This window comes from Orycteropus afer, unplaced genomic scaffold (assembly GCF_000298275.1).
Source record: "Orycteropus afer afer isolate SDZICR_OR568_19922 unplaced genomic scaffold, OryAfe1.0 scaffold00184, whole genome shotgun sequence".
Lineage (NCBI taxonomy): Eukaryota > Metazoa > Chordata > Mammalia > Tubulidentata > Orycteropodidae > Orycteropus > Orycteropus afer.
This window is the reverse complement of record NW_006921771.1, coordinates 4989302-5002267: the sequence shown is the minus strand read 5'-3', so window position 1 is coordinate 5002267 and position 12966 is coordinate 4989302. Positions and strand designations below refer to the sequence as shown.

Here is a 12966-nt window from a genome sequence, read left to right as displayed (position 1 = left end):
TATATATATTAGCATTGACTTCAACCAGCATCAGAGGAATAAGCAGGTCAAAAATGTGACCTGTTTTCTTTGGTATGGCTCTGCCAGGTAAAATACGAAATACTGCATTTCTGAAGGAGCTCTGTTGGTATAATGCCAAAGACATTTGACTGCTAACCAGAAGACTAGCAGTTCAAACCCACCAGCCACTCCTCGGAAGGAAGACTGGAGAAACTACTTCTATAGAGATACCACCTGGGAAACCCAAGGAAGAGTCACTATGAGTCCGGTCTGACTCAACAGCAGTGAGTTTTTTTTTTTTTTTTGGTTTTATACACAATGCTCACCTTCAATGGGGAGATCTAGGTTGGATTCCCAGCCTATGCACTTCACGTGCAGCCACCACTCATCTGTCAGTGAGGCTTGCGTGTTGTTATGATGCTGAACAAGGTCAGTGAAACTTCCAGACTAAGATGAATTAGGAAGAAAGGCCTGATGATCTATGTCTGAAAATAAGCTAACGAAAACTCTATGGTTCACAATCTCTGATTCACAACCAACTATGAGGATGGTACAGGACCAGATAGCATTTCATTCTGTTGTGTGTGGGATTGCCATGAGTTGAAGACCAACTTGAAGGTAGGTAACAACAACAACAACAATAGATAGTAATTTTAATATCATTGTATAGGAAAGGAATCACACACAGCACCCTTTTCAAGAAAAAAATATATGTATGTATATACATATACAGGTGCTCTGGTGGTGCAGTGGTTAAAGAATTTGTCTGCTAACCAAAAGGTCAACTGTTCGAACCCACTGGTCCATGGGAAAAAGATGAGGCAATCTGCTTCCATAAAGATTTACAGCCTTGGAAACCCTATGGGAGCAGTTAGTTCTACTCTGTCCTTTAGGGTCACTAGGAGTCAGAATAGACTCAATGGTGTAAATTTAGGTTATAAATACATATACATATATATATATATACACACATTGTTTCATATCACAACATATTTTGTAGGACAAACTTCTCCCAAACTCTGCTTAAATCTTATTCCAAAATGAAGTGTTATGTTTTGCTTCTAATGACTGTTTACTTCATTTGCTTGTTCTTTTTCTCTTTGAAAAGCTATAAAAAGAAGAAGAGGATTCCACTGCTGAGAGAAATGTCAATGGAAAATGAATTCTCACTATGCTCTTCAGTGCCCTCACTTATAAAAATGCAAGCTGCTCCATGTTCCAGCCTGTTTCCTGTTTCTCACATTTGTTTTTCACTCTCTCTCCCTTTAGTTTAGCTGATGTGTAGTTTGTTCCCAATTGACTAATTCAGTTCTTGCTATTTCTACTAATTAGGAGCTCTGGGAGCGTATTGCCTGGTAGTGACTGTTAACCAGAGGGCTGGCAGTTCAAACCCACCAGCCACTCCTCAGAATGAAGATTGGACAATCTACTTCCTTAGTGATACTGCCTCAGAAACCCAAGGAGGGGTCACTATGAGTCAGATGCAACACAACAGCAGTGAAGTTTTTTTTTTTTTTTTTTTTCCTGCTAATTAGCTTTAATGTTTCTCCTTGTTGTTGCTGTCTAGTTGATTCTGATCCATGGTGACTGCATGTGTACAGAGCAAAACTACTCCACAGGGTTTTCAAGGGTATGAGTTTTTGGAAGCACATTGTCAGTTTTTTCTCCTGAGATGCCTCTGGGTGGGTTTGAATCCCCTTTTGACTAGTAGTCAAGTAATTCTTTGTGCCACTGAGGGATTTCCACCTCCTATAAAATAGATTTCCCCTATGAAGAATACTTCCCACTGAACAAGGGGTGAAGGAAAACAAAATTTACAAATACGTGGGTACTAAATATGGTCATAACAATGCAACATTATTGTATCAGTCTGGGTTCTGCAAGAAGCAGATGTCAAGATGGGATAAAATGTGCAATGAATTGTGTAGGGAAAAGCCTGTGAGGTAAAATGAGGAGTTAGGCAGTAGACGCTGGGAGAACCGCTAGAAGGAAGGTTGTGTAGAAGCATCCTAGACTACCATGTACTCTTAGGAACGTTAGACAAGATTGAATGGAAGTCCTCATGCTGAAGTCCATAATCAAAGAAGTCTTGTGTCTTCTGTAAATGGGCCTGTCTTCATGTTTCTTCTGCACTTAGTCACTGAAGGGGGATCTGAGTGGTTCATCTCTGTGTCTACCACAGACCCTGAGAATTTAGGAAACTATGAAAAATTCTACAACTATCAAGTGGCAAAGATTTCATACCAGATCTTTTGGGACTCAAAAAGTTTATGTCCCTCCCAATTCATAATTACTTTCCAAATATTAATTCAAGTCAGCTTTATCAGATTCACCTTGGGAACTTTAAAAAAATAGGGATATCTGGCCACCACCCTGTGAGATTCTGACTCATTGGGAATGGGGACTCAAGAATCTGTATTTTATCAAAAGTGCCCAGACTGGTTCTAAAGCACAATCATGTATTGAAATCATTGCTGTCAACAAAATTGGTGAGAAGATGACACCAAGTTGAAGAATAGAAACAATTTTAAATGCTGGATTATGTTTCTGGTAAACGCTGTGGAATGTCTGTTTGAGGGTTAAAAAAAAATCAGGATCAATGTTTGTCTCTCTGGGGTTGATGTTGTCTAATGTCAGTGGGAAGACCTCTCCTAGACCCTGTGTCCCATTTTTTGATTGCTGGTTCTCTGATCAGCCTGGTGGAACATATAGGAGAAGCAAACTGCTTCATATTTTATGAGGCAATTTCACCCATGAATGAATGGAAACAAATTCACTCTCAAAGTAACTCTTGAAATATTTGTAGAGTGAGTTTGAGGGTACCAAATTCTATTTTAATCTTTCGCCATAAAATTAGAGACAGATTTATGATTTTAATTGTCTAAAATATCATGAAATCTCTTTAGAGAATATCATGGGCACTTTATATCTGCATGTTTAAATGAAAATTATAACTTTCTGATCAAAGAGCACATGATTATGATAGAACAAGGACCAAGATAGAAGTCTAATAACTAGATGGAGTATAAACTAAAAAACAAATCGACTTGTTGCTGAGCTATCATACTTCTGAGCTAGATTTCTTCAAGTTCTTCTTTCCTAGAATAAAGACACAGGTCAGATTCTGAGGTAGGATTTTATCTACAGTGAGGATCTCTTACTGATTCCAACTGTGGAGGAGTGAAAGAGCCAGGTGTGCTGATAAAAGTAACAAAATGTATTTCTTAAGAAAATACCCCCATATTAAAGACTTTTTAAAAAGTTGCCACAGAGATGACTAATTCATAGTGCCCTTGTATCTGTCAGAGGACTGTCCTCTATAGGGTTTCAATTTTTATTTAGTTTTGTGTTGTGTGGGTATGTGTGTGGTAAAAGTATACAGACCAAAAGCACATGCCATTCAATAATTTCTACATGAACAATTCAGGAACATTGATTATATTCTTCAAGTGGTGCAACCATCTCAGTATCCTTTTCCAAATAATTTTACCATGATTAACATAAACTCACTGCCCCCTTAATTTCTCATCTAACCTTTCAAGTTACTATTGGCAATTTGATCACATACAGATAATTCTTTAAAAGAGAACAATGCACAAGGCAAACATTCTTTAGTAATTAGGCTAAATTATTGTTTAGTTAAAAGTTGACTTAATAGCTCCCCACAGTTTTAAATCTCGGAAGGAAGGTTGGGCAATCCTACTTCCGTAGTGATACTGCCTCGGAAACCCAAGGAGGGGTCGCTATGAGTCGGGGCCGACTCAACGGCACATAACAACAACAACAACAACACAGTTTTAAATGGCTGATCTTTTAGAAGTAGATTGCCAGGCTTTGTTCCAAGGTGCTGTTTGGTTGACTCAAAGTTCCAAGCTTTATGTTAGCTGCCAAGTGCATTAAACTGTTTGCCCCATTCAGGGACTCCTAACACACACATTAGATGTTACATAGGTTCCTCCCCAATTTTTTTTTTTTTTTTTTAATCTAAATAACATGGAATTTTTATATGGAAAAAGGAATCTTTAAGGAATTAATGAATCATAAAGCTGTTATGCTGAGATAAAATTACCATGACTTCTTTCAGATTTGGGAAAGTGTTCTGAACACTTTGGTTTATGATTTAACCCAAGGTTTTGACCTCTGGATCACTATGAAGGGATAATGAACCCTGCTTCAGCAGCCACAGGAAGTTTGCACCCCATCTTGAGCAGGGGAGAAGAAAGGAATTATGTATAAATACTTCCCAGAAAGAAGATGTTTATTTGAGGAATGGAAGTTCATAAGAAGATATGTAGAGTTGCTCTATATTACATTGTGTGGGTTGAAATGAATGAATGTTTAAGTCCCTAACACTAACAGCCAATGATATGAGGAAATTACAATACTGGTTGACTGTGAGCTCTTTAGAATCAGGGACAGTCACTCATTCATCTTTGTATCTCCAACCATAGCACATTGTCTTTTTGAATCCATGAATATATGACATCTGTTAAAATCATTCCAACCTTGGAAGAAAGTCATCAACCTTAGGGAAATACTTACAAAATCAACTTTCTTAATGACCACAAATGCCACAAATATCAATCTCTCACTTGGCTTGTCAAATATTGCTCAAATGTGATTATAAACTAAGCTAATTTTTTGCAAGTGGCTTTGGAGAAAACAGTCACGGGATGACTCTAAGCCTTCCGATTTGGAACTAATTCATTTTTTTCCCTTCCTGCTTCTATTCTACTTAATCCAGACAATAGCTGCAAGTATGTTGAAAATAGAAGTTTCCTTTAATTGATATTCAAGGTGTCATTTGGCTCAGAAATTTATTATTTAGAGAGAAAATGTAGGCAGTACTAGCAATGATCTTGTTCCACTGTTACTCATCTACAGTTTCAAGATAGGTCTTTTCCTCGTCTTTTTAGAAAGTGCTTCCTGTCACTCATTTTCTCCGTAACCTCAGATAAGTTGCCACTGGTTTAATGGCATTATCATCTTACAATGACAGGATGTTTTTGGGGAAAAATCTAAAAATTTTCAAACAAAGGAAGTTTCATTATCACAGGCTAAGAAAAGTGGGGAGAGTGTACATTTACCAGAGACTTCTACCATGAATTTCCTGACCTTTGTTTAATTAAACTCTTATCCTAAAGTTTGTGAAAATATAGATTTCTTTGAAGTTTGAAATTGTTCACTTCACTACACTTTGAATGGGAAAACTTCAAGGTGGGACAAAAGGGGAAGTAGAGCAGATGGACAACTTAAGGACAGAGCTGTTTTGCAGATCAGAGGTTTTGAAAGAAATAGTCAATTTGACGAGAAACAAAACACTAAACAGAATATCACATTGTCTTACTGTTCACTTTGTTTCACTAAATCATTTGGGCTCTTGCTACTGTCCTCTCCCACCTCCTTTCTCTTCCCTCTATTTGAGTTCTCAGATGCTGCTGAGGTAGGTAAACTGATTCAATTTTGAAGAACTTAGGGGAGGAAGGGAAGCCTTCTACTTTTTTTCCATCCCTCATATGCATACCAAATGAAGACATTGCCATCCATGCTTGGAATGGGAAAGTTGCTTTGGGTCCTCTTCCTAATCCTGTATCTGGGCATCTGCAGTATCTATGGTAAGACACCTCTTTGGATTATTTCTGGTTTTATTTCTCAGGGGGCATTGGAGACAATGTTTTCTCTTCTGAGCTCAGTAGGATGTAGGTGATGGTAGATGAAACCAAGTAGTTATGTTTGTTCGGTCAAGACATTAGAGGATGTGAACAAAATGAGAGCATGGCATTCACCTGTCTGAGTAGTAGGCATTTCATCCATAGTTTGGCTGATTTTCTTAAAAATGTATGGTGATGGTAAGAAAAGAGAAATGGGCACATGTTATAAGTCATTAAGTACAAATTTATCACTAACACTGGCAAAAATGCTCTAGCTGCCATACTGATGGTGAGAAAATAGCTTGTTCTTTCCTGAGTCCAGTAGAGAGCTGTGTGCTCAGTTAAGTAGGACAGTGCTGGATAACAGCATTACACCTTCCTCCATGTATACTCTCTAATTATGTCATCTCTAAATACCATCTAGCTACTTGCTTCAGTAAGAGATGTGTGAGTTGAGAAGACTGAGTGAGGAAAGACCAAGAAGTATAGGATCAAACATGCTGTCATTGCTCCTATTTTGTGGAAAGTGATTTGCGTCCATTTGGGTGTTGGTGCAAATGATTAATATGTTTCCTATGAAGTAAATAGGAAACAGCTGGGGCTCTGGCATAGATTACATTTGTTCACTCTGCAGAGATGCAGGTAAAAAACACATTTCCTTCATGGTGAAGTCACTTGCTCCCCTACATTTTCATGTTATTTTATTTGTTACATGCTCTCGAGTCGGACCTGACTCATAGTGACCCCTTTTTGGGTTTCCGAGGCAGTATCACTATGGAAGCAGATTGCCCAAACTTCCTTCCAAGGCTGGTGGGTTTGAACTCCCAGCCCTCTGGTTAGCAGTCAAGTGCCTTAGGCACTACACTACCAGAGCTCCTTACATCGTCACAGGTACCCACATATTGTGAAGAAGGAAGGCCTACAAATGCCCAGCAGAAGTTTCTGGTTTTCTCAGTTAACTGTGTTTTCATATTTTCTGCTTTAATGTGTTACAGGCATCCCTGAGTGGTGCAAGCATTTAATGTACTCAGCATTTTGGATCTAGTTCCAAAAAATCAGCCATTGAAAACACTATGGAGGACGTATATGAGATCAATATGAATCAGAATTGGACTCAATAGCAACTGGTTATTGTGACAACACATTCATGTGCTGCAGTTTTAAATGTGAAAATATGGTCACTGAGGTCCTGTGGAATGTTGTCTTCACTTCTGGAACTGTGTAGTTTGCAGTTTGTTTCCAGGATGCCTGACTGTCACACAACCAGGTGCAAAGTAAAAATTTTCTTCAATCAATTAAATACTTTTGTACTTGGAGTATTTGATAGCTGACCAAATTTTTCATTAGATGCTTATAGTCACATAGAAACAAGTGGAATAAAATATTATTAAACATAAAATATTATAAGAAATCTTCCTAAATATATTTTTTCTGTAAAATAATATGAAGTAAAGTAATTTGTAACACTGTCCTATTCTAGGGAGGGGCACAATTTCTATTTCTCTTCCCAGTGGTATAGCACAGTGATTACAAAATGGTCATGGGAGTTAGGATTGAGTTCTGTTTATTTCCACTTACTGTGTGACCTTGGTTAATGATTATTACCCTCTATTATCCTCCATTTCTTTATTTATAAATTAGAGATGTTGTTGTTATGTGCCATTGAGTCAGACCCGACCCATAGTGACCCCTCCTTGGGTTTCCAAGGCAGTGTCACTATGGAAGTAGATTGCTCCATCTTTCTTCTGAGGAGTGGCTGGTGGGTTTGAACCACCAGCCTTCTGGTTAGCAGTCAAGTGCCTTAGCCTCTATGCTACCAGAGCTCCCCATAAAGTAGAGATAATATTTATAAATTATTGGGCTATTGTGAAGATTATAAATGCAATGATATGGTTAAAATGCCTAACATAGTGACTGTATATGATAAATACTTGGTACATTTTAATGGTGGTTTTGCTAATAATATTTTCATCGAGAAACTCCCCAAAATTCAAGTTTTAATGTTATCATTTAAAACAGTTAAGCATTTAAGGCTAAAGTAAAATGAATAAAATAGATAATGCTATGAGTCGAAGGCCAACTTGATAGAAGTTAACAACTTTTCATGTGTGGGTATCTGTGTGTGAGTGTTTCGATAGGGAGCAGATGGCTAAAGACTTCTACCAGACAATATTCACAGAGAAGAACAACTTGGACCTGTTATTACATACAGTTTCTGTGTCTGTGATCTATATTACATTAAGTGTCATTTGTTAGGTAGATGTATGCGAATGTATTTTCATTTCATGGTAGGGACTAAAGCTCAGTTAGTATTTTTCATTTTACACCTAAGATTAAGTCTCAGGGTTTTCCTTAAAAGAAACAATGACCATCTTTTACAATAGGGGCTCTGATTTTAACATAACTCCGTGTGCACCATACTTATACAAATTTCCTCAGGTATTCTAGCATTTCTGGTACTATCTGACTTATAAAATCTGTTATTTTATCACAGAATTAAAGTAATAAGTTTAATCAATGCCACATAATACAAAATTACATTGATGGTTCTCTATGAGTTGTCCGTTGGTGGTGCAAATGATTAATATGATTTTCTACTAACCAAAAGTTTAGTGATTTGAGTCCACCAAGAGGTGCCTTGGAAGAAAGGCAATCTACTTTCAAAAAAATCAGCCAGTGAAAATCTTATGGAGTACAGTTCTACTCTGACATACATGAAGTCACAGCAGCTCGTTGGTTATATGAAGTGGAAAATTCCCATTCTAATCTTGGAAAAAAAAAAAAAAAGTCATGCAAAGAGTAGAACACTTGACTACTAACTGAAAGGTTGGCATCCAAACTCACCCAGAGGGACCTTGGAAGAAAGGCATGGTTATCTGTATGATAGGTCACAACCATGAAAACCCTCTAGAGAACAGTTCTACTCTGTTCCATATGGAGTCACTATGACCTTAAGCTTATGTCATCTTATTTCTGATTTTGTGCATAAATGTCAGCTGGTTTAAGATGGAATGTATTCAATCTGGACTTTCTGATGCTATGCATGTGAATCCCCAAGGCTATCTAGGTTGATGTCCTTCCAGGATCTCTGATGCTTGATTATGTAGTTACCATTGCTATGTATGGGTTTCCTTGATAAATTCAAGACACTGTCTCATGAGACGCTTAAACTCACACCAATTTGCAAAAGAAGAGGCACTTATTTCCTTTCCCTGACGATCATCATATCCTGCCTCTTCTCACTATGCCGGCCCTTTAATGTTAGCCAGAGCATACCACCACCATGTTCAAGAGCCTTTTTTTTTCTAAGTCTGAAGACCTTTCCTTCTGTAGATTCTCACAGCATGTGCCTAAAGTTTTTGGTTGTTTGTTTATTATACCATTTCTGACAGAAGTTGAACTTCTTGTTGATGTCACAGAACACTCATGGTATAGTTGACCTTTAGTTATAATTTTGGTATTTCAAAAATTATTTGTTTACTTTTCTTTGGTAAACTCTACTACTGTCTTAGCTCAGACTAAGGCAATCTATATCCATTACAGTGATTAAATTCTCTCAATGAATGTGGCCATCTTGAACCTTCTATAACTTTCTAAGAATTTTTCAGTGGAGAGATAGCAAAGTTCATTGGGACTTTTCTCACAATAATAGTTATGATCAGCCATGTGGTCTTTAAACATGAGAAATAATTATATGCCATAAAAGAATCATAAACATAAAGCTTTCAGAGCTCTGGTGGTGTAGTGATTAAGGCATTTGGCTGCTAACCAGAAGGCTGGCAGTTTGAACCCACCAGCCACTCCATGGAAGAAAGATTACAGTCTTTCTTCTGTAAAGATCTACAGCCTTGGAAACCTAATGGGGGTCACTATGGGTTGGAATCAACTCTATGGCAGTGGGTAATATACTTCAAAACATCGCTCATCTATTAGTTTGTGATACAGTGGTGGCTTGCATGTTGCTGTGATGCTGGAAGCTATGCCCTCCATATTTCAAATACCAGCAAGGTCACTCATGGTAGATAGGTTTCAGCAAAACTTCCAAACTAAGATAGACTAGGAAGAAGGAAGTGGTGATCCACATATCTTTCTTGGAGAAAGTACAGCTGGAATGCTCCTTAGAAGTTAGGATGGTGAGACGTCACCTCTCATATTTTGGACATGTTTTCAGAAGGGACCACTCCCTGGAGAAGGACATCATGCTTGCTAAAGTAGATAATCAGCAAAAAAGAAGTTCTTCAATGAGACGGATTGACACAGTGGCTACAAAAATAGTCTCAAGCATAGCAACGATTGTGAGGATGGCACAGGACTGGGCAGTGTTTCATTCATGAAGTTGCTATGAGTTGGAATCAACTTCATGGCACCTAACAACAACATAGTTTACAAATTAGCTCCCCTCTCCAGCTGAAGATGGTAGTTACACATGCAGCTACATTTGCTCAGCTCTATGGATCAGTCATGCAGTTGTTTGTGAGCAGCACTCCTTTCAGATTGGCTGGACTAAGTAGCTGGATTGGGCAGCTGGATGGCCAAAGAGTATCACTTGTTAAATATCTGAATTATCACTTTAGCATGAGCATAAATAAGGCCTTCTTACACTACATACTTTTAAGGTATAATTCTTTTTTAGTGGTTATAACTTAACCACTACAGAATATGTTGAAGCATGCTCTTCACTTCAAGGCCTTTTAGCCTGTCCACCTCTCAAAAGGTTTAACTGGGTATAATCTGCAGTGTTAGTGCACAGGAAGAATTAGTCCAGTTGTGAATCTTTCAAGAAGCTCTTCCTACTCAGTATGAGTGGGTAGCATGCCTTCTCATCTTCATGCCTTTGCTAGGGCCTACTCCTTCTGCAGTGACAGGTATCATACCATCAAAGAGTCACAGACAAGATAGGAAGACAGATGCATAAATAGATACTCAATTGTAATAGAGTGTGATGCATATCACACAAAAACAACATGGAACATTCCCTGAGAGAACACCAAGTGGTGTAGGGTTTCTAGAGTATGAAGGTAGGGTGAGTTTTTGTAAGGGAGTGGAAGTTAAATGATTTTTCAAGAATTCTGGACTTTTTTTCTTGTAGGCATTAGGGAATATCTGAAAGTTTTAAGTGGAAAATATTGTGTTTAACTTTTCATTTTAATATTGCAAACTGTGATAGTGTTGTGAAGAGAGGATTGGGATCTGGACAGAAGGTGACATAGTCAAGAGTAGAGTGTAGAAGACTAATTGGTAGGCCGTGACAACAATCCACATGAAATATAATGAGACCCGAATTAAGCAGTGACATAGAAACAAACGAACCTGAAAGATAGTTTGGATACTGAATCAACTTAGCTGGTTGGCTAAAAAATGAGTCAGTAAAAGAGATAAAAATGGCTTCCAGTTATGCTCCCTGTGATTAGGTAGATGATGGCATTATCTTGTGATAAGAGAGGAGAACCAGGTTTTTAGGGCAGAGGTGGGATAGAAGTTGGGGCTTGAAGAGGTTCAGCTTCATCCATCAATAGTCTACATATCTTTGAAAACCTTGTTGAAATGCCACCTCCTCCAGGAAGCCCTTCCTGATTGACCTAACCAGCAGTGATCCCTCCCTTTTGGGGATACGAAGCTCCATGAAATTGTAATCTTGTTGAAAACAATGAATATAAAACCTAAAGAATCATCTAGGCATTTTTCTTCTTTTTTTTTTTTTTTTTTTTTGCATTTCCTTTACATTAGAAACAACCACACTACTAATGGTCTTGGACAGTGTGGGGTTGGTTTGCACTGGGTATGGATAAAAAGAGGGTACACGATCTTGGCAGAATTTGAGAACAACAATAAAGCTGACTAGAAGTTGGTCTGCTTTTAAATACCACCATGCACCAACAATTCTCAACAATATTAGTGATGAAATGTTCTTCCTAAAAATATTACTAGTCTAAATTCTAAGTTACTATTATGTTTACTATTTTAATACTATACATGCAAACTTCTAATTATTATATTTTTGGTACTTATCCTTTGCTAAACATTGTATATGACATGAAAGTTAACTCAGAGAACTTCCCAGTTATAAAGCTGGCCCTGGACACATGTGGACTCAGCTAACAAAAAACAAAACAAAAAAACAAAAGCCATTGACGTTGAGTCAATTCTGATCACAGTGACCCTACAGGACAGAGTAGAACTTCCCCATAGGGTTTCCAAGGCTGTAATCTTTATAGAAGCAGACTGCCATATCTTTCTCTTACAGAGTGGCTGGTGGGTTTGAACTGCCAACTTTTCAGTTAGCAGCTGAGCACTTAATCATTGTGACACCAGGGCTTCATATAAGATAAGCTACATGTATGTATTCCTTTTGAAAGTAAATTCTTAATGTTCACTGTTACTGTCACTTTCTTCATGCAGTTTAGGTGTCCAGTCCCTGCAGCTATGTTTTTCTCTGTTTAAACAGTAGATTGTAAGTAAACAACGATGCCACATTCACTGCAGAGACAAAGAAACAAAACTTGAGACAAAGAAAATGAACTTGTTTCATTTCTGTCATTTTATGCAGCCTCTTTGAATTTTTATTTGTTAAAGTTTAAAATAGTGAAACAGAGTCCAAACTGTGAGATGTAATATTTTTTTTGATAACTTTAGACCACACATGAGATGCTTTATTGAATTTGAATATCTTTATGTCAGAAATGTACTTTTCTTAGTAAATTGCTCATTGTTTGTTATGAAACAAATAATTCATTGACAAAATAAAATTTTACATTAGTGGTACAACTTAGTAGTTGCCTAAATTATATGATTTGCAGACTTTCCAATTTTAATAAAATCTGATTATTAGTTGTTGTGTGCCATTGAATCAATTCTGACTCATAGTGACCCATGTAACAAAGCAGGACTGCCTCATAGAGTCTAGGCTGTAATCTTTAAGGGACCAGATCACCAGAACTTGTCCATGAAGCTGCTAGGTAGTTTTGAACTGCCTACCTTTCCACCATTCATCTATCCATTTGTCTTACTGTTGTGGCTTGTATGTTGCTGTGAGTCTGGAGGCTATGCCAATGGTATTTGAAATACCAGCAGGGTCACCCATGGTGGACATATTTCAGTGGAGTTTCCAGGCTAAGGCAGACTGGGAAGAAGGACTGGGGTAATCCACTTCTGAAAAAATTGGCCACTGGAAACCTTGTTGTTGTTGTTGTTATGTGATGTTGAGTCAAACCTGACTCATAGCGACCCCTCCTTGGGTTTCCGAGGCAGTATCACTGCGGAAGTAGGATTTCCCAACCTTCCTTCCGAGGAGTGGCTGGTGGATTTGAACCGCCAG

General features: G+C 37.9%; 1 protein-coding gene across 1 annotated transcript in view; it reads left to right on the top strand.

The window, feature by feature from the left end:
* Positions 1 to 5527: 5527 nt before the first annotated feature.
* Positions 5528 to 12966, top strand: part of BTLA (B and T lymphocyte associated) — an 86075-nt gene continuing 78636 nt past the window's right edge. Inside the window, 2 exon segments of the mRNA XM_042781857.1 lie at positions 5528 to 5615; positions 10308 to 10375. Coding sequence (XP_042637791.1) covers positions 5528 to 5615; positions 10308 to 10375 — 156 coding nt within the window.